General features: G+C 35.4%; 1 protein-coding gene across 1 annotated transcript in view; it reads right to left on the reverse strand.

The window, feature by feature from the left end:
* Positions 1-2,759: 2,759 nt before the first annotated feature.
* The window catches only part of slc1a1 (solute carrier family 1 member 1), a 29,709-nt gene continuing 10,189 nt past the window's right edge, over positions 2,760-22,279 (reverse strand). The window contains exons 4-12 of the mRNA XM_030162557.1: positions 21,034-21,148; positions 20,473-20,515; positions 20,242-20,337; positions 16,265-16,449; positions 10,718-10,825; positions 8,549-8,671; positions 8,120-8,314; positions 6,961-7,095; positions 2,760-6,871 (exon numbers count right to left, since the gene is read on the reverse strand). Coding sequence (XP_030018417.1) covers positions 6,631-6,871; positions 6,961-7,095; positions 8,120-8,314; positions 8,549-8,671; positions 10,718-10,825; positions 16,265-16,449; positions 20,242-20,337; positions 20,473-20,515; positions 21,034-21,148 — 1,241 coding nt within the window. The 3' untranslated portion in view covers positions 2,760-6,630. The remainder of the gene's footprint in view (positions 6,872-6,960; positions 7,096-8,119; positions 8,315-8,548; positions 8,672-10,717; positions 10,826-16,264; positions 16,450-20,241; positions 20,338-20,472; positions 20,516-21,033; positions 21,149-22,279) is intronic.

Genomic DNA, 22,279 nt, shown 5'->3' on the forward strand with positions numbered 1-22,279 from the left:
TTGCACAAAAGACAGGTAGCCTCTAGGGATGTAACAATATGAAAATTTCATATCACTGTTATTGTGACCAAAATTATCACGGTTATCATTATTATCGCGGTGTTGTTGAAATGTGCTCAAAATGTTCAATAAGTGCTTATACACACACACTGAAATAATGTAACTAAGTTGTATTTTGAAAAAAAAAAAACAATTACACCTAGAAAGCACTCGGAGAGCAAAGACCTCCACCAAGGCAGATCAGTGACACCCCCCCACAGTCACTACCAAAATTTAATCATTTGTTCCTTGTGCCAGTATCAGCATTTCTGAAAAAAACATCCAAATCTGTCCATAACTTTTTGAGTTATCTTGCTAACAGACAAACAAACAAACAGACAAACCCCGATGAGAACCTAATCTCCGCTATTCCTTGGCAGAGGTAATTCCACGCACAGTGTACTTTCTGTTGGGAGAAACATTCATGTAAACATCAAACATACAAATGTGCATTAAAGATGGCACCTTATGGCCAGAAGAGATATCTACACTCGGGGTGGGAATTGATAGGATTTTATCAATATCAGTGCGATTGTCGATTCTGCTCACCAATCCAATTCCTTATCAATTCTCCTATTGATTCCTGAGTGGTTTTTTGAGTGAAAAAAAGTAGTTGGACAGGTCATAGTGGAGCTTGTTTGACCATTTTCCATATCAAATCATTCACAATGTCACACATATACACTATTGTACACACTCTCTTTCTCTCTCTCTCTCTTTCTCTGTCTGTCTCTCGCTTTCTCTCTGGCCACTTGGACCAGTTCCATACGGGAGCCCGCTATCCCTGAATCTCCAGAGCGCTGTCCGTGCAGGTGCTTTCAGCCATGTTTTCACAGGCCAAACATTGCAAACTGCGCAAGCACACCTGGAGTGCTGCTGCTTCTCCAGGAAATAAGCAGCATCACCTTGAGCTTTTAAAGTGCAATAATCGTTTCATAATAATTAGAATTTAAAACATAATACTAACCGTCTGGAATTTTACCACGGTTTATCATTATACCGGTTATCGTTACATCCCTAGTAGCCTCCTATCATGGTGTATTTGGGTGGTAATTGCAGTGGTTTGATAAATGTATGCACTTACTCCATTAATGCCTGATAAAATAGCTGTCTTTAGGTTCAAATAAACCTTTTTCAAATCAAAAAGTACATTTAAACTGGAGATGAGTGGTTGTGTGGGTTTGACGTCATGTGTCGCTGTTCAGCTGACATTGTGGAGTCCTCTGGTAAATCACCCAAAAGACTATTAAAAGCAAATTGTGTCTTCGGCGAGGCTGCTCTCTGTGAACTGCTGCCATATATCAGAGAAATAGCTCTCCTCTGTGTGTGTGTGAGGCATTAAGCACTAGAGCTGTTTGGAACATTGTGATCTATTGCAGAAGGGACGCCGAAACAGAAGCCCCTTTTGGTGTCCCATGCAATCAAACTACAGGCTTTTTTAGAGGAGTGGATCAGGTGGCAGTGGTTTATGTGTCTGTTTTAACTAATTTTGGACATCAACAGGTAGACAGAGACCATGACTCATTTACAAACTACTCATATTTTAAGATTTCTGACTCTGAGTTTATACTTCGGCTAAAATTTGTTTAGAGGTCTTATTTATGTCTTTGTGCATAACAAATCAATATAAGTGAATCCCCACAAATTTACAGGATTTCAGTTCTGTTGCAACATGTTGATGGTCATATGAACTATGTTTTCAGGTCAAAAATGTCCAGTTTCATCACAATTAATGCTATATTTTCATGTCACAAATGGCCAAGTTATATTTTAACTGAATTTACCTGAAAAGCAAAGATTCTATTCTTATAGATTCCCCAATTTTTCTTACAAGATTCTATCCTACATATCACGTTTTATTTTTACAGGTTGCAATATGGAGTATGGTGCTGATCCATCCTGCTTATGTTACGTGAATACATACATTAAGAATGTCACACGTCACTTTTTAAATCAACAGTTTTTTAATAATAAGCATTTTTATAAAGAAATAACAATTCTATATTGTTATTTACTCTTTAGTATGATGATAAACTATACAATAAATAATTCTGATCCTAGTTTTTGCACAGGGATCATTTGTGGAAACGGTGACATGGCTGCCGAGCATCAGTATGATGGGATCTGTAACAACCATGTCACATCCGTCCACTGCCACATTTTGTGTTTTTGTGTCAGCTGTTATTGTTTTAGATCCACAATACTAACATTTATGAATAAGAGGAGAATTAGCAATAGTAAGTATATAAGTTTATTACTAATAAAGTACTGGTACTGACCAGATCATCATGGGTAATGTCACGTCCGTCCACCAGTTATTTATGCTCTTTCTAATGCTATTTTAAGACTTCTAATTTATTTTCTTCCTTTCAGTATTATTATTTTATATTCTATGCTATATTCTGTTCTATACTGAATTTTTTAATTTCAAGGCCCCCCCACGTGTTAGGGTTATTATATTAAGCCTAACCCTATTATACCATATTCAAAATCCAATATTTCTGAAAATAGAGCTTCCACTGTCAAATAATATCAGTAGTCTGTGTACAAATGTATTAGCATTGTTTCAACACAATTGTATGCATTTCTTACAACTTTTTTTTTTTTGGAACAAAAATGGCCACTCATTTGACCCCCTAAGTAAATTTTAGCCAACTTGCATTTACTGATTTTTTTTTTTTTATAATGTATTGAATATGAAGTGGACAGAACCAGACAAAAACAATGAGCAGTCATTTTTATTAGGTTGCTGTAACACATAATGTTGCACACAGTAGTTGTCTATACAGAATAAGGGTTGATGACATTTAAGTGTGCTTTTGAAATGTAAAATACAACCTGATTCATATGATTTATCAGCATGGTATCTGTGGTCGATATAGAAATACAAACAAGCTTTATTCACCCATGTGTCATTTCAAAAATAGCCCATTTGGCAGTATAGAGACATTTACAGTCAAAAAATCTGCACAATACTCAGCTCATTTGCAAGATAAGTAACTCATTTTCTATGTTGAATGCCTTTATATGAGCATTGCATTGTCACGATAGTTGTTGCTTTAAGATTGGTATATTACACCAAGCAGAAAAATAATTTTACAAGCATTTTCTCACAAGCTAGACCACTGAAAATAGCATTTTAGGATTTTAAAGATATAATATCATTTGCTAACATTAAATTTCTATTCTAGTATTACTAATGTCATTAGGCGTTGGCACATGAGCTGTTGCTTAAAGAACAGTACATCACATCAATCTGTTAAATTCTCACAAGTGTTTCTCATGTGAATTACTGCGCTCGATGACAGAAATGAGTTAAGTCGAAGCTGGTGACTGTCTTCTAATAACCGATCGAGTTACTGTATGTCTACACATTTGTTTGAAGGATGTATTATTTGTTGTCCACACTGAGGTTATGATGGGAAAGGGGATTGTAATCAGGTTGTGGAAAGTTGATATGCTTATATCTGGCTCAGACATTTGTGAGTTTGGACAGGAAAATGCATCTGGAATTCTTCTATAAAATGATAATGACAGTGATTATCAATTTTGGAATCAGCAGTCATTGCATTTTTCAATTTTATATGAAAAGCATTAATATTGAAAAAAACAAGTTCATAATACCATGGCTGGTAGCTCGTCATGTCTTTTCAAGATGACTACTGTATTTCAGCATTTCCTGACCAACTGTAGCCGTGGCAGCATCAGGATATGCAGACGCTGCACAAAGCCAAATAAACAGCTTTTACTTATAGACACAAACAAACATAAGTAAGAGCAAAAATGGCACATAGAAGCAAGTGCAGCCAGGGAGAATTAAGTGCAAACATTTGTGGTATTGCCATCAAAGCATCAATAATCATTGATTCCAAAGGCTGTTGGACAGTTTTATCTCTCCAGTGCTTCAGTTACATTGCTGCATGTCATTAAAGGGGACATATTGTGATAAGTAAGGGGTCTTTTTTGATTATATGTCTAACATTCAATGACCAAAACAGTCACCCAAGAGAGAAAGTTACAGATAACTGAGTCTGAAAAAAAGGCTGTTTGATTTCTTTGTATTTGTGATGTCAAAACTATACAGTTACCACCCTAAGTTAATCTTCCAGGACCACCAAAACACTCCTGGCACCCTAGTGATATGGTGACATGATGGTATCCATGGCACAGACAGGGAAGTAACACAGCAGCTCACTTAGAAAAAAAACGAAGGGAAAAAAAAAGGAATTTTGGTGAGACATTTTCAGCTGAAACTTTACAAACACATTCTGTGGAGATTTGAGACCTTTGTGTTAAAGTTGATGCAATATGTTCCCTTTAATGACTGTTATACTGTCTTTAATAACCATATAGTTGCCTGTTAAAAAGACTTTTAGGGAATTTTTTGGAACTGAAATTTTACGCCTATGAAGTATACCAGCTTCAGCCTCAATTTTCAATTACATTTTAGACAGGCACCCATGAACTAGCCTTTGACACAGAAGTGTAAACCACTCTTAAGCCTTTTTAATCTCTGTGTTTTGTTATGTTGTGGCAGTGCAGCTATCCAGTAAGAGCCTGTGGAATGTGACTCTGTCTCTGAATGCAGCCTGTCATACCTTTTTCAGGGTTTCTGCAGGTTTTGACAAGTTAAGTTTAAAATATAATTAATATACTGGGTGCATGTATGTGCTTTATATTCTTCTGGATTGCCATGTGACTCTTTAAACCCAAAGTTCCTTATGTAAACATTTTGGTAAAACCAAGCTTTAAGTCCAGTCAGTTTTTCAGCTCTGTCAAATTGTGTTGAAGACATTTTAAGGACTATATTGTCACTCAAACATTTTCATGCTTTAATCAGATATTAGGTGAAATAGAAGCTTTAATGTCTGCCGTATCAGCGTTGATTGACAGGTCTCTCGCCTGCAGATTCTGTCTTTCGGAGTTTGTTTATTTAATAAAACCTATTTTTTTCTAAAACAGAAGCTAGCATTTAGCATTAGCTCACCCATAACCCGTCACAAATTCCCCGACTACTGAAGCTCCTGCAACTCCTGCCCCTTTTATCCAAATATGGTCACTTCCGCCTCAAAAAACCCATCATGGTGACGGTTTAATGGCTTCATATAGGCAGATCAGAAACCAATGAGTGACTTCACAGCTCTTCCTTCCATTAATTGTGTACAGTCTGTGTACAGCTTTTTAGAGAATACTATCAGGAAAAAAAAATCAATTAATCTACTTTCTGAGTTTTATGAGAAGACTAAACGGACGCTGTAGTTCAGTGTGAAGGCAATTAGCTTATAACATTGATTGAAAACACTGGGTAGCCTACCATAGATGATCTGCTTTCAGGGAATAGCTACACCATTCTTTTAAAACCACAAATAATTTTGTTGCTGTAGAAATTTACATATAGTGGCTTAAAATGTGTTGTTAGAACAAGGCTAGGTAAGCTGCTGACCCTGTCATCATCCTCAATGTTAAGCTAGTCTAACAGTCCTTATCACTTTCCTCATCTCAGTCTTCAAAAGCATAGAACATGTACAAAATTATGTAGAAGTATAAGTAAAGTCACAATACTTTACTAAATGTGTTAAGGTTTTCACGTCGTGTTTTAATTATTTAAAAAAGGCCTGTAACTTGTTAAATTAAATATGTTAAATGGCTGCTTGCCATGCATCTATTGTGTAGCTGAATTTGTATTAGTTCAAGAGCACGTCTCTATGCCATACAATGCTAAAAATATAGTAGCAACATTGCGCTTAAAAAGAAAACATACAATTATGTAATTATAGACACACAAACCCATTAGCAGACATTTAAAACTGTACTGTTGTAAAAGGTACAACTTAGATACTGTACCGTCTTCATTTTGCGTACACACAGTCCATCAATCAATGTCAGTGATTTGGTTTTGTTAAAAATGTCCTCAGATTTCACAGTGTACAATGACTTCAGAGGCTTTCATTAAATTATCTTCAGTCTTTGTGAAGTCTCCATTAAAAAAGTCAGGTCGCAGCCAGCACTCTTTAACATATTGCTTCATGCAACTCAATAAAACAAAAATCTTCATATGTTTAGAACAGTTTACATATAAAGGTATTTATACAAGCAGTGCATTGTGGAACAGTGACATTCAACAACAGCCACACCGAAAACATTATTTTTGCCTAATTTTAAGAGCAACTAGAGTAGGGATGAACTGTAAAATATAGCTTATTGATTTGATTACTAGTGATAAATTAATAGTTTTCTTTTTTGCAAAGTATATACACACACCTCAGACACAAACAAAAACATGTTCTCATGCACCCACACGCACAGCCATTTTTAAGTGCATCTTTGCAAGAAAGAACACTTTTATTAAGAAGAAAACTGACTTTTCTTAATCTTGGCACAATTTCAGTGTAAGAAGGAAGCACTTTTTGTCTAGTGTTGGTTGTAAATGTCCAACAAGAAGGGTGGTCATCTTGCAAAAGCTTCATGAAGGCTGCTATTGCTGATGTCTGAGCTTGAGTGGGTTGACTCTCGTCATGGTGCTGACACATGATGAAAGGTTTGCTTCTATAGCAGTATGGCACTTTCTTGCTCCTCTGAGCCAGCCAGAGGCTAAAACTGGGAGGTTTCAGTGAAGGAGATTGCATCTGTCTTGTCCACAGTGAAGCCTCCGTTGACATAGGATTTCTTCTCACATTCTTCATCATCCAAAGTAGCTTCTAGAGCGAAGGGGTTGGCGACATCCACATCTGATATCAGATCCATCCTTTCCAGTTCCCTCTTGGATAGCTTCTGGACGATGCCAGCTCCGTAAGCATCACCAAGCACGTTAATCATAGTACGGAAGCGATCCCTGAAAAACACCACTCAGGTTAAATCAGCAGCATTTTTCTAATAACAAATATTGAACATTTAATGTGAAGGAACAACAGATAAACTTACAGCAGCCAGTCCACAGCAACTATCAGAGTGACATCACTAGCTGGTAATCCAACAGCGGTTAACACTATCACCATGGTAACAAGTCCAGCGTTAGGGACTCCTGCTGCTCCAATACTGGCCACTGTGGCTGTTATACTGAAACACAGAGTCACCATGTTGGAAACGTTAATTTACCCTGTACACCATTAATAAAACCTTAGAATGCAGATACTTAATATTTACAAGTAGAATGCGTCATAAACCTAATCATAACCAGAGAATTGGTTCGTATCAAAATACAGTCCATATAAATACACCCAGAGGATCTTAACAGCTTATAATAAATAAATATGGGGACAGAAATGGAAGTAAAACATAAAAAAATGCCTAATGTGACTTAAATTCAAAACTACACCTGATATTAGAAGGGTTTTTTGTAGATTGTAGATGATATTTCATGGCCATTGATTATACTTGGAGTTTGGTCAGTTATAGAAAGATAAAGAGAGTTTATTGCCATGTGTACAGATACATTACATCACAAGTACATAGTGGAATTTCTGTTGCATTTCTCTTGAGTCAAGAAACAAAAGGAAATAAAAGAAATATCTCACATGATCACAACTGGCATGGACTTTCCAAATGAAATTATTAAAATGCACACACATACACATACACACACACACACACACACATATATATATATATATATATATATATATATATATATATATATATATATATATATATATATATATGCCATCTAGAACTAAATATAAATAAAAACCCCAACAGAGACCTGCAGTAAATCATTGTGTATTTAAACTAAACCAAAGGAACTATCAGACTGAGTTAGCTGTTAGCTGTTCCACCTCTTTTTGCACTGTGTGTATTTGTACATTGCTGGTCATTTTTAATTATGTTGTTATGTCAAGGTCTGCTGGATGACCTTATCCAGCCTATTGGAAAGTGACTTACGTCAGTTTTTATAGTTTAAAGGGAGGAGGAAGTTCAGCTGAGATTTTTTCCATTAATGTTTCATATTTTACAGTAGGTACAGTGGTGTTTTATATGCCTTTACCAGGCTGTAAAAGGCATGTGATACTTCCATTCCGGTTAGCAGTGTAGTCAGATTACAGAGTAGCCTATCATAAGTAGGTAGAAGAGTAAAAAGGTGTACCTGATGGTAACAATCTGGCCCACATCCAGAGCATAGTCATTCAGCTGAGCGATAAATATTGCAGCCACAGCCTCATAGAGTGCTGTACCGTCCATGTTAATGGTGGCACCCACTGGGAGAACGAAGCGGGTGATCCGCTTGTCGATGCGATTATTCTCCTCGGCACAACGGAAGGTTACAGGCAGTGTGGCAGAGCTGGAGGACATTCATTAAACACAGTGGTTGGATTACTGTCACCATTATATTATGACTGAAACACAGTGGTTTGGATGAATTCCTATCAAAAACAGTACCTCCTTCTGTAAAATGTACCATGACTAATACTGATGTTTAATTTACAGTTATTGTGTTTGTGGCAGTTTTTTTGGGTGAGAAGCTTTATTACTGAGATAAAGTGGCTGGTTTTAGAAGCACAGTGAGGACTCTGACCTGGATGAGATCATGAGGGCTGTGACCAGGGCCTGAGCCATTCCCAGTGTGAACGTAAACGGGTTCTTCCTTACAATGATGAAGAAGATCAGTGGCAAACAGACGGTTGCATGGATGGCTAGACTGAAGAAGAAAACAGACCATCATATAGAACTATGCTGTTAAATGGAATTATTATGAAAATCCAGTTTTTAATGTCAAGGGAACTTCAATTTCATACCTCTTATTGATCATATTTTCCAATCACATGGTCTAATCACAGAGTTTAGTCATGCATAAAGAAGCTTGACTAAATGTGTTTCATGTATGGGTTAACTTGCTCTAACCTAAATGTCTTATGTGTCATTGTTGTTGCTAAATTACTGAAGTTCATTCTCTTTTTTAGATGTTTGTTAACCATTAGAAATCACCTTCAAGTGTGTTTTACTCCCAGCTTTGCGTTTTACCTGAGAAAACGATGAATCAAATAAGGCAAGATATGTACTTTATTTGGCTATTGGCGATGGAAATATACTGTATAATAAAGAAGTATTGCATGGTAATAGTTGTTCTGAGGTGGTAAATCTGATAGTAGTTCAAGTTTTAAACTCAGGCTCCATCTGCATTTCCCTTTTTTACACTTATTAACCCTCTGGTATCCTGTCCAGCAAGGCCCTTACTAAACACCAAGTGTGCCTTCTTCGCACACCTGTGGAAGAATGTCAAAAAATTTTTCATACAGTTTGTTTTTAATTCTTTTACACTTCTTTCTATTTCATCAGCTTGCGCCATAAATAAAAATACCAAATACTCAATAATTGTCACATTTTTTAACCCTTTAAATGCCATGTTTGTACTGCGAACAAACCATCTTTTTGGGATGCAAAAAACAAAAAAATAAAAAAAAATTCACTATACTACATAAAAATTGGATCACATATTATTTGATTTTTGCAGCCTGGCAAATGTCAGCAATTAACTCCAACATCGGTTAATTTGCATTATTATTTTTGGCGCTAGGTCAAATGTTCAAAAATACTAGCATCTGTCACCAAGTGTGCGTTAAATGCACACCTATAAATCAAACTATTAAAAATTATATATGGATTTATTTTTCTGTTCTAATTTGATTTTATTTTAGTAAATCAAGGTCAGCCCTAATCATACATATCAAATGGAAGAAATAGTGCGTTTTAGGCACACTTGGGAGACAGATGCTAGTCTTGTAATTTTCTTTTGTTTACAATGTGCAAATTTTAGTTGGTGGGCAGAATTTTACAGATCATGCAAAAATGAACAACTTTTGAATTCTAACCTTATTTAAATTGTGAAAAATAATATGAAGTTTTTTAAAACGAAATGCAAAGTGTGCCTAAAAGGCGCACCTGGATACCGGAGGGTTAAAAGGCATTTCAATCATCTTCAACATCAGTCATGGCAGGACTAAGGCCTTCAGTTAATCAAAACTATTACTTCAGAAATAAGTGGTTCATACTGGATTCAATATTACATATATAGATCTAAATGTGACAAGTTTAACATGCGAAGATGGAAAAAAAAAAAAAAAATTTTTTGGATACATTTCTAATAGATACAAAACCATAAAAAAATAATCATGAGATTTCCTCATCACATATCACATAATATTTTGTTTTTCATTTGAAGTGATTTCTTGGAGTGAAATTCTTGACATGAGAACGTTAATCCAGTTAGAACCTGTCATTTCACAGCTGCGTCAACATTTCTCATCTGCAGTAACAACCATAGTATACGTATCATTTATCTGAACTAACCAGACACTAGTTTAAAGACAAAAAAAGATGAATATATTTTAGAAACCTCTTGGATAATTTTATTTTAGGCTTAATTTCTAACATTCCATGAAAGTATGTACTTCAGACTCCCATGTCAGTGCAGAATCTGTGGGATCCTCAGACTAACCCTGTGACCTACAGTTACTGCAGGGGGATTTACTGTACACTTTTTAATGGTGTCACTGAGATTTAGAGGCCGGAATGAAGCTTTCATTGCTGCATCTGCAGGTTGAGCAGTTTTAAATGTCCTTGGCTCTTATCAGTGCACACACACAGCTTAGGTTTTAGTGTAACATTGGAGGGGGAAGCAGCCCAAATGTCACCCATAAATCCCAGTGTCTGGAACAGGTGGATAGAGAATAATGGGACAGCTTACCCACTCAGCACCGTCACCATATAAAGACCCATCTTCCTGAAGATCTCCCAGTCTTCTACTTCGATGATCTTAGCAGCAATTAGGAACAGGATTCCAATTGGCATGTAGCTGAAAAGACGAGTACTTTGAATCAGTGTTCATCAAAAACTGTTGGGTGAGTACATTTGGGCACAGTGCTGAAACGCAGTAGAGCAGGGGTGTCAAACTCATGTTTAGTTCAGGGGCCACATTACAACCCAGTGTGATCTCAAGTGGACCGGACCAGTTAAGTAATCGCATAATAACCTATTAATAATAAGAAGAATGGAAACCTTTCTTTTTATTTTTCTCATTAGCTTTTTTCTCATTAGCTTTTAATCAGTGAGTGACATGTCTGTTTTTTTTATGCTGTTTTTAACAGATTTTAATTTGTCTTTGTTTTTATAATGGTTGTATTTTGTTGTTCTTAGCCCGCTTAACACCCTGTGTTATCACTAGTTTTATTTACTTATTTAATCCCTTGTTTTATGTTTGGTGTACGGCACTTTGGCCAGCTGTAAAGTTCTTAAAGTGCTTTACAAATAAAGTTGGTATGGTATGGCATTTTAGTGGGAAAAAATAGCAGTTTATTACTTATTTATAACAGAATTTATAGATCACAGCGGGTCTACAAATGCACCAAACATTTAATAGCAGGCTTATTGTTAAATCGCATTTATGTTTCTTAAGACATTTCAGGTTATTCATATTTTATTATGAAAGATAGTTTATAAAATGTAAATGATTTTTATAATGTAGTTTTATTTTTTCACATTGAACCAAGGACAAAATTTGTCATTAAAAGTTGTCGTCAGGATGAATGTGGCCCCTGAGCTAAAGTAAGTTCGACACCTTTGAGGTTTAATGTCTTTAGTGTAATTTTTGCATTTTGCAAATTCATCCTGTGGGCCAGATTGGAGCCTTTGGGGGGCCAGTTTTGCCCCAAGGGCCATATGTTTGACACCCTGTACTAGAGTATTAAGACTAAGTAGAGTAGAGTCATTTTTCACTTCAGAAATGGGTTAAAGAAACAAAATTTGTAGTTTGGCTTTATTTTATAATTTAAAAAAATCAAGATTAATTCAAGTTTATTTGTCATCTTTTTTTTTACCTAGGAAGGTCACCCTCTCTCATAACTTTTATTAAACTTTTATTTACAGCCAAATGTAAGCCTATAATAACTAGAAAAGAGTAAAACAGTGTTGACGATTTACCAGTTTCACACACATTCAGGTTGGATCTTACACACTTGATAGGGCATTTTTCTTTCAGTGGGTGTAGAGAGACGCTGAAAACTGAGGAACACATCCAAATCTAGATGTATTACACAGGAGACATTTATTTCTTTGTTTGTTAACACAAACTCTAGCAGCAAAACTATATCTATTGGAAGAGCAGAGTTATGTTGAAATTAAAAAGATGCCTAGGCCATGATTTTTAATAATGTGGACATGAACAACCATGTTAAATATCCAGTATGTCTCTCGGAATTTTGAGAGTAGCTTAAAATTCTGTTGAGGTTCTGGGCCTGTATTGCCAACTAGTAGAGAAATCATCACAGATCCATTAATTCTGGTTGGATTTTTATCATTTTTTCTGTGGAATGAGTATATTGTTTGGTGAAAAGAATGGCATATTTGCTGATGTCATAACTTGGGGGAATAGTTGATTGCCAATGAAGTAAAGCTGAAAATATTGGAAAAAAGTGAGAAAATGCCTAATTTTTTTTTTTGCATTAAATTGAGCCAAAATCATGCAGAAATGTGTTTTAAGAATGATTTTTTCACTGAAGGTTGTCACCATATGTTTTTTGCATCTGGAATGCATTTATTGACAGCTTACCCAGCCCACTGAGGATTGAAGGAAAATTTTAATTTTTCAAAATTTTATATCAAAAAATGAGGGGTACATACACTAATAAGGCCACAAATTTTTTTTCGCGATATTTCCAGCAGAGCAGACCCTCCAAATATTGGTCCTTAGGGTCCAAATTAACAAAAAAAAACCCCCACAAATAAAAAGTATGGCAGACCATGTCAGGTTCAACCCATTTTATTGAGCTTTTGACACTGTGGCTCCCTGACTACTGGTGGTTGATTTCATACCAAATTGAGTTTATAGGTTGCCAGTGACCCAAAGTAGATGTCATTATATTTTGGGAAAAGTTGGTCAAAGTTGAAATTTTTATAAATTTTTAAAATCTTTTTTTTTTCTCCCATTTACTTTTAATGGGCAAAATCTTAAATGTCTATAAAAACATCAATTTTGTTTAAATTTACTTCAAACTTGGCACATATACAGAGGCAACTGATATGCTGACATCACCACACACACAGACATGATGACATCAGCTGGATCGATGCCAAAATTGTAGGGGTTTCTTGTGCCTGGTACCACATGTTTGGAATGAACTTGTGAGAACAGGTTGTTCTGTACAGGAGACTGAAGGAGTTCTGAATGTACTGTATTTCCTATTGTACAAAGCTACTCAGTGCAAATATCAGATGAACAGAGTCTGTCTCATCATGACTGGTCTTATACAGGGTGTATCAAAAAAAAATTATACATTTTGAAAAATTACCCCCAGTTCCGCATTTGATCATTTTTGGAATTTTCTTTGACGTCAGTAGGTAGGGGATTGGTGAATATTTGTCCAAATTTACAGACCCAGGTTTTCATGCATGAGTGACCAGGGGCAAATTGCGCAATCCAAGTTAAAACTGTTTTGCGTGACGTAGCGGTGGGATTTAAATCCAATCAGTGGTCATTGGAGGGGACAATGGGCATCCATCTTGTTTTCCACAAAATTTCCAGGTTACAGCATTAACACTCTGGTCACCATGTCAATTTCATTTCTTTACCCATGGCAGATGTTGATGCCTTTTGAAGTTAATTCTACTTGTTTAGGCCTGAAAATGTCACTGAGGAGAGGCCAAGTTAACCCTAACCTTTACTCTAAATTCTAAAAATTATCAAATGCAGAACTGGGGGTAATTTTTCAAAATGTATAGTTTTCTTTTAATACACCCTGTAGTGTAAATTCACCAATGATCTACTCATATGTCAGACCTTAAGGACAGCGTAGTAGCTGACACACACTGATGCACATTCTTAAAGGACACAGAAGCGACAGTTTAGGTCACAGGTGTCAAACATGCGGCCCGGGGGCCAAAACCGGCCCGCCAAAGGTTCCAATCCGGCCCGCGGGATGAATTGGCAAATTGCAAGTTAGGGCATTGAACTCAAAAATAATATCGTAATGACCTATAAATAATGACAACACCATTTTTTTCTCTTTGATTTACTGCAAAAAACATTAAATTATAAAAATATTTACATTAACAAACTACCCTTTAACAGTAAAATGTGAATAACCTGAACAAATATAAAAAACCTGAAATGTCTAAAGGAAATTAAGTGTAATTTTAACAATATTTTGCCTGTTACTAAATGTTTTGTGTCTGTGTAGATCTCATCTGTAATGCACATGGAGCCTATAAATGATAAGTCGAGGCATAATATTGATAAAATTGTACTTATATTTCTTAACAAATTTCAATTTTTTCATCTTATTCACATCCTTTTTATTTGGATAGTTTGTAAATGTATATATTGGCATAATTTAATGTTGTTTTTTGCACCAAAACAATTAGGAGTTGTCATTATTTATTGGCTATAATGCTATTATTTTACTGGTCTGACCCACTTCAGATAAAATTGAGCTGAATGTGGCCCCCGCAAGAAAATGAGTTTGACACCCTTGGTTTAGGTAAAGTATGTCTGAATCCCAGCCTGTAAACGTCTTGTCTGCAGATCCACATAGAGGATGCAGTACAATGTAAAGCATGCAGACAGGAGCAGACCGTGACCTGCAGCCTGACCTCAGAACTAACAGAACGCTAAAACCACAAGTTATGTCAGAATTTCTATCTCGAACTCACTGGGATAACTAACAGTAATTTTTTTTTTTTTGCACGATAACAAATAAGCAACAAGCATCAGTCCAAGCTCAACAATAGTAGAAGTTTAAAAAATGTTTGGGAAAGGATGCTTCTTGGACCAAAAAATAGTTTGTTTGAGGTGCTCTTTGGAAAAAGGGATCCAAAAAGTATTTATCACACTGGAAGAAAAATCCAAGGCACTCTCTTTAAACATTACAGGGTGGGGAAGCAAAATTTACAATGAACATTTAGTTGTTTTTTTCTCAGCAGGCACTACGTCAATTGTTTTGAAACCAAACATATATTGATGTCATAATCATACCTAACACTATTATCCATACCTTTTCAGAAACTTTTGCCCATATGAGTAATCAGGAAAGCAAACGTCAAAGAGTGTGTGATTTGCTGAATGCACTCGTCACACCAAAGGAGATTTCAAAAATAGTTGGAGTGTCCATAAAGACTGTTTATAATGGAAAGAAGAGAATGACTATGAGCAAAACTATGACAAGAAAGTCTGGAAGATACTATTAAAGAAGAATGGGAGAAGTTGTCACCCGAATATTTGAGGAACACTTGCGCAAGTTTCAGGAAGCGTGTGAAGGCAGTTATTGAGAAAGAAGGAGGACACAGAAGAAAAACATTTTCTATTATGTCAATTTTCTTGTGGCAAATAAATTCTCATGACTTTCAAAAAACTAATTGGTCATACACTGTCTTTCAATCCCTGCCTCAAAATATTGTAAATTTTGCTTCCCCACCCTGTAACCCTTTCATGCATGAATTATGAGAACCTTAATCAAGTTTTTTTTTTTTCCTGAGTGTTTTTATCCCTCTTTAGGCATGAAAAAAAAAACCTATGTGATTGAATTTTTTTTTTTTTTTTTAAATCAGCCTGTTTTTCATAGTTACAAAAATGTCCACTCAGCTACACCATGAATTTTATTCTTGAAGCAAAGAAACATGTATTTAAAACCCAATATCATAAAGTGATATGAAAACAGTGAAATGAAACCATGTTTAATGCAGCTAATCTGATGTTTTCTCACATTTTAACATATTCTAATACTAGTTTTTACTCACTTCATGGAGATAATATGCAAAAAAATAAATATTAACAACTGATTTCCACTCAAGAACCAATCAAGAACAGCAAAGTTACAATAATGGTATGAATTACAGTTTATGAGATGATGCATAAGTGTCCACTGTGTTGGCTGATATGGAACTAAAACAACAAAACCCATGAATATACAAGAGTCAAGCTGTAGAGTAACTGTCCACTGTAGTGACCACTATGCATGAAAGGGTTAAAATGCCTTTATTATCATGGCATGGTCATATCTAGACCTAAAAAACACTTCAATGCGTTTCAGCTTCAAGCCTTCATCAGGAAGTCAAAAGACTTCCGAAACGTGTTGAAGTGTTTTTTAGGTCTAGATTTGACCATGCCGTGATAATAAAGGCATTTTAATGTTTAAAGAGAGTGCCTTGGATTTTTCTTCCAGTGTGATAAATAGAAGAAGTTTGAAGAGTTTTTAATTTTGTGTAGCTTTGGAGGCTCATACCTGCAGATCAGTATACGTACCACATAATGATCTGGACCAGTTTCATTGTGGCTTCATTCAGTGCGTCAAAAAACTCCAGGAGGATGCGTCCCTTTTCCCCCATTTTCCCAATGACGAGGCCGAACGCTACACAGAACACGATCAGGCCCAACACGTTGATCCCATCTGAATACGTCCCGATGATTGTATATTCCTTCGTTATATTCTGCAGAAAGAGAACAAGGAGCCAATTCATGCATTTTACTAAGACCAGGCCAGGAAGCTGCTTTTACAACCACGTTAACTGACTCTAAAGACCCATTGATGGGCTGTGCAAATGATCAGAGCCCAGTGACCCATGGCTACTTATTACTCATTATTGGGTCTTCTGAGGTATTTAGATCAGATGTTGCTTGCCAGGTGCAGAAACATGAAACGTAAAGTGCAGCAGATGGAGCGATGTTGTCATGCTAAGACCAAAACTCTGACAGCAGAGGAATGTTAACACAAGAGGAAACGTGCAACGATCTCCCTGAAATTAAAGAAACTTCACACAATGTTTATGCATCTGAAAAGGTGATCGATTTCTGAAAACTCACAAAGCATTCACATAAAGAAACCCAACTCCAGCGCTCAGAAACAATATTTACAAAAAGAGAATTTAACCCATAAAGACCCAGTTCTGCTTTTGTGTCAGCTCCCAAATGAATTTATCTCCCTCTTTAACCTTTCTTAAGCAATTTATCACCATTTATTGTAATATTATCCACTGTATTTAGTATTTTTCACTGTAAATCCTGTATTTAATTTCTTATATTTAATTTAGATGTTAATGAAAACTCAGAGCATATTTAAAGGGGATTTTATCAGAAACAAAGAAACCAGAAGAAAAAGTGACTTTTTTTCCGCAAAGATATCATGAACTGAACACATTTAAGTGTCTCCAGCCACTGTGATTTATCAAACTACACTGGTTTTACTGGTGAATCAGTGTTGTAGAACAGGGGTTCCCAAAGTGGGGTACGCATACTGGGAAGAAGCTCAGTGAAATTTTTTGGGAAAAATACATTAAATAATAATAATAAAATAATAATATTACGTTTTATTTGTATAGCGCTTTTCATGGAACTCAGACACTTTACATACAGCAGATAAAAACAGAAACCAAACACATTAAAAACAGATAAAAGCAGGTGCAGAAAGCAGGTATATAAATATAAAACAGTTAAACATTAAAAGCAATCTTAAATAAGTAAGTTTTTAAAAGGGATTTGAAGGTGTTGGGGTCGGAGCAGTGTCGGATGGTAGGGGGGAGAGAGTTCCAGAGGGTTGGGGCAGCAATAGAGAAAACTCTGTCCCCCCAATATTCAATTAAATAAGTCATCATGTATTGAATACAAAATAAATAATGAGAATTAATGCTGAAATATAAAATAAATACATTCATATAATAGTTTTATTGTCAATTGTCTTGTTTAAGCTTTAGTAACATTTTAAGAACATTTCTGTTTTGTGTTATTCAAAATGTGTTTATTTGAGTAGCTACATAATTATTTCTTGTTGATGGAAAGTTCATTTATTAATTAATGACCAATTTATTTATTTTTCTTACCAATGAAACGGGGCACTTTTCAATTTATATTTTGCACAAAAAATTTACTTCAAAAAAATGTATTTTTATATATATTACAGTTGAATATACAGTTATAGTTATTTGTTTACAAAGTTTTGAAAATATAAACAGACACGTTTGGTACAGGAACAAATTTTGCTGAATTTTTACAATCAAAAATGCTGAAGCTAGAGTTGGAGGTTCTTGGCTAAAAAAGTATATTTCAGGGGGTACTCCACTGTAAAAAGTTTGAGAACTACTGTTGTAGAAGATGATGGTGTTTCCATGTTCACTACAGAGCCTCTGAACGTCCAAATGGGTCATATCTGATGACCATGAAAAGACTATATACTATATTTTACACCAATTATTTACATGTATTGATGGGATTAATAGATCCACAGGTATTAAACAGTTTACATCAGTAGATGCTTTTGGTCGTTGGTGGATATTTGGGTCTTTATGGGTTAATGAGGAAGTATACTTTTGGAGGACAACATAAGTTCCATGTTGCTTTTCTAATATCCTAAATACAAAATGTGTGCAGGATTAATGTAAATGTTAATAAGTACATGTAAAATCGTGTATCCAATCAGAAAAAGCTGGGATAATGTGGAAAATTTATGTGAAAACAGAAAGCAGTGATTTCTAATTTTTCATTTTGAAGATCAGATATGTAATGTTTTGTCTAGTCTGTTTCTTCTTATTTGTAAATTTACATCCATTCTTGCCACTGGAATATGTAGGATTAGTCCTGAGGTAAAAATTAGAATAACTAAACAACTGCAGACTGCAGACTGTCGCCCCCTCATATCCACCGCACTGAATTATTCCACTGAGCTAAATTCCTGTGGGTGGCATTTGATCATTATTTTGATTATATTGAGCAGGTAACTGGAGAAAATGTGAAGGTGAACACTTTAAAAAGCAATTCTAGGATCCACGTCTTTGAAAAGGAGAAATAGTATTGACCTCCCATCTGTAATTTAAAGACAAAAAAACAAAAAGCTGAAATGTGCTGTAGATTTTAGGTTACAGGTGTAGGAAAAACATTCCAGACCTGACCTTCACAGGAGTAAAGATGTGATTTGATACAGCTGATGTCAGGATTTGGAACAAAAGTAGCATCCAGGAAAGGTCGAGATGAACTGAGGCTTGACAATTTGCCCTCAAATGTGAGATAAAATCATTGAAACACTGGGCCTCAAAAGAAGATGGGAGGAGGGTTGGATGTTTCACCCTCTACGGTGCAGAACATCATTAAAAGGCACATGAAACCTGGAGGAATTTCTGTGCGTAAAGTGAAGCTAACCAACTAAAACATTACATGTCTCATCTCAATCATTGCGTTCTGTTTTCATGTACATTTTTCAAACATAAAATCACACTTTTTTTTTTTTTGTAGTTAAGGCACAGGTGTCAAACATGCGGCCCAGGGGCCAAATGCAGCCCGCCAAAGGGTCCAATACGGCCCTTGGGATGTTTTTGCCAAGTGCAAAAATTCCACAGTCTTGAATTGAATTAAACAAAACAAATTTAGCTTGAATTAAAGAAAAATCTTGAATTAAGCCCAAAAAAAAAATCTTCAATTAAGTAAAAAAAAATCTTGAATTAAGCCAAAAAAATTCTTCAATTAAGTAAAAAAAAAAATCTTCAATTAACCCAAAAGAAATCTTCAATTAAGTAAAAAAAATCTTGAATTAAGCCAAAAAAAATTTAGAATTAACAACTTAATTTTTTTCTTTGTTTTAGTGCAAAAAATAACATTAAATTATGAAAATATTTACATTTACAAACTATCCTGTCACAATAAAATGTGAATAACCTGAACAAATATGAACAGCCTGAAACGTCTAAAGAAAATTAAGCACAATTTTTAAGAATTTTTCTGCCTGTTCCTCAGTGTTTAGTGTCTTTGTAGATCTGATCCATAATGCACATGGAGAAATGAGAAGTTGAGGCAGAATATTGTTAAAATTGCACTAAATTTTCTTACATTTTTTAATTAAAATTTCTGTTTTTTCAGGGTTTTTTTTTTTTTTTAGATAGTTTATAAAAGTAAGTATTTTCATAATTTAATGGGGGTTTTTGCACTAAAACAAAGACAAAAATTTGGAATTGTCATTATTTATAGGTTATTATGCTATTATTTTACTGGTCCGGCCCACTTGAGATCAAATCGTGCTGATTGTGGCCCCTGAAAGAAAATGAGTTTGAGAGCCCTGATTTAGAGTCATGTTTCATTTCCATGTCAGATGTGCTCCTCTACATGTCTCTGTTTTCTCTCTTCTTACATTTTCAATTTTGTTTGTATGTTGGTTATCAGTGCAATCCCATTAATATGTTCTTTGTGAAATACGGTTATTTCCGCTGTGAACTTCACAAAAGGTGCGTTTGTATACCTACCTCCACCGCTGTCATGATGGCAGTTGTCAGAGGAGGAATGGTGGTGGTGTTGGTTGAAACTTTCGGAGGTTCCAAGTCTTTGCGCTTGGTCTTGTACTAGAGAGAAAATGGTCATTACTGTCAGTGTAAGACATTGGTCCACTGCAGCCTCCAGAACATCGTTTATTACACATTTAGTAGAGTTTTAAAAGTAGAACAGAAATAAAGTAAAGGGTGTACTCAGTGTTTTACCTGCTGAAAACAAGCCTGCACCAGGTTTTCTGGAAACATGTTTCTGTTCATGGAAATAGACATTAGATGTAGATTAAGGGCAAATAAGGTGAGAATTCATTGACTAATTCTATTAGAGTCAGTGCAAATTATTTTTACACATAAATCAGAATAAGATACAATGTTTTACTATCCATTGAATTATTTCCATAAAAACAAAAAACGTCCTTCTTGAAACTGGAAAAGATCAAATTTTCTCTCAGAGGGTCAACTGAGAAATGTTACATTCCATGGAAGCCTTTCCTCTCTTACTTTGATAAAACGTCTGTAGAAAACATAACAGAGTAGAATAGCTATAACACTCGTAATTAAGTGAATGTGGACCAATGTGGGTGGGTGGGGGGCTACTCTTCCCTTTTTTTAGTTTAAGTTTTTGTTTGTTGTTAGTTGGTTTTTGGAAAACTGGAAAGCTGAAAAAGATTATAAAATAATAAAACAAAGCAAAAAAAAAAAACAAAGACTGTCTGAAGCTATATTTCAAAAGCTTTGACAAAAAAAAGTATAACGGGGGTAGAAGGTCACCTGATGAGGTCGAGGAGGGTGTCGACTGTTGTGACATTGGGCGTGGTCCCGGATCGGTCAATGTGGTCCGCTGCCTGAGAAACACCTGGTTTGATCGTCATCACCAGGATAATTCCTGAAAAATACGTCAGTGCTTAGTTCAGTCTGTAAAGACAACTACAGCATGACTTTTAGATTTGACATTTAGAGTATTTCTCTGTCTTTTCAGTGTTGGTTATATTTGTTAAGCTCTAAACTAGAGTTACAGCTTCTTCTGTTGTATCAAAAACACTGGAGGCTTAGTCTGGCTCTGTCCCCTTAAACTCAATAGTTATATTGGATCTCATGTATTTAATTCACAAATAGAGATGGATAACCAGCTGTAATAATGCTTTATGTAATAAACCAGTGGTTCCCAACCTTTTTTGGCCTGTGAGCCCATTTTAACATCACAAACTTCTGGCAACCCCAGACATTCAAAACAGAGACTTTTTTTTTCTAAAATTAATTTGTTTTTGATCATTTAATAGTTTGCTATACTATGTTGCAAATAAATGTTAATTTTAGATGGCATTTAGTCTATATAATGTATATTATTATGGACGGAGGCAGAAAAGCCAGGTGTAGATTACTGCACAAAGTGAGAATTTTATTTTCCTTGGTCAGGATATGTACAGTCAGTCCAGCTTGGATTTACAAGGCTGACAATTAATACTGAACAAACAAGAACTCAAACTATGAATTATGAAAGAGCTGCAGCATCTGAAACTGACCACAATGAACATTTGAAAGATAAACAGAACCACAGTGCTTCAGTTTCAGCTTCAGAGTTTGTCATGTCTTTTATGGGTTGGGAGTGTCTCTATCAACTCATTATATATTTTTTATTAGTAATTAAAAAAAAAAAAAAAAAAAAATCAATTACTAGAAAGTTCAGGCGACCCCATTTGAATTCCAGGCGACCCCACATGGGGTCCCAACCCCAAGGTTGAAAAACACTGTAATAAACCATGTATTATAATCCTACAAAAAGTGATAGTTTACTTTTGTCATGATAAATCCAATTTTTTTGTAGTAAAAATAACCCCAGACTGTATGCAATATGTAATGTTTGTAATAAACTGTCTTATTGCAGTGGTAACTAGAAAAGCACTCGGAGAGCGCGGACCTCCACCAAGGTAGATCAGTGCCCCACCACCACCAAAATTTAATCATTTGTTCCTTGTGCCAGTATCAATATTTTCTGAAATTTTCATCCAAATCCGTC

This window comes from Sphaeramia orbicularis, chromosome 18, assembly GCF_902148855.1.
Source record: "Sphaeramia orbicularis chromosome 18, fSphaOr1.1, whole genome shotgun sequence".
Classification (NCBI taxonomy): Eukaryota; Metazoa; Chordata; class Actinopteri; order Kurtiformes; family Apogonidae; genus Sphaeramia; species Sphaeramia orbicularis.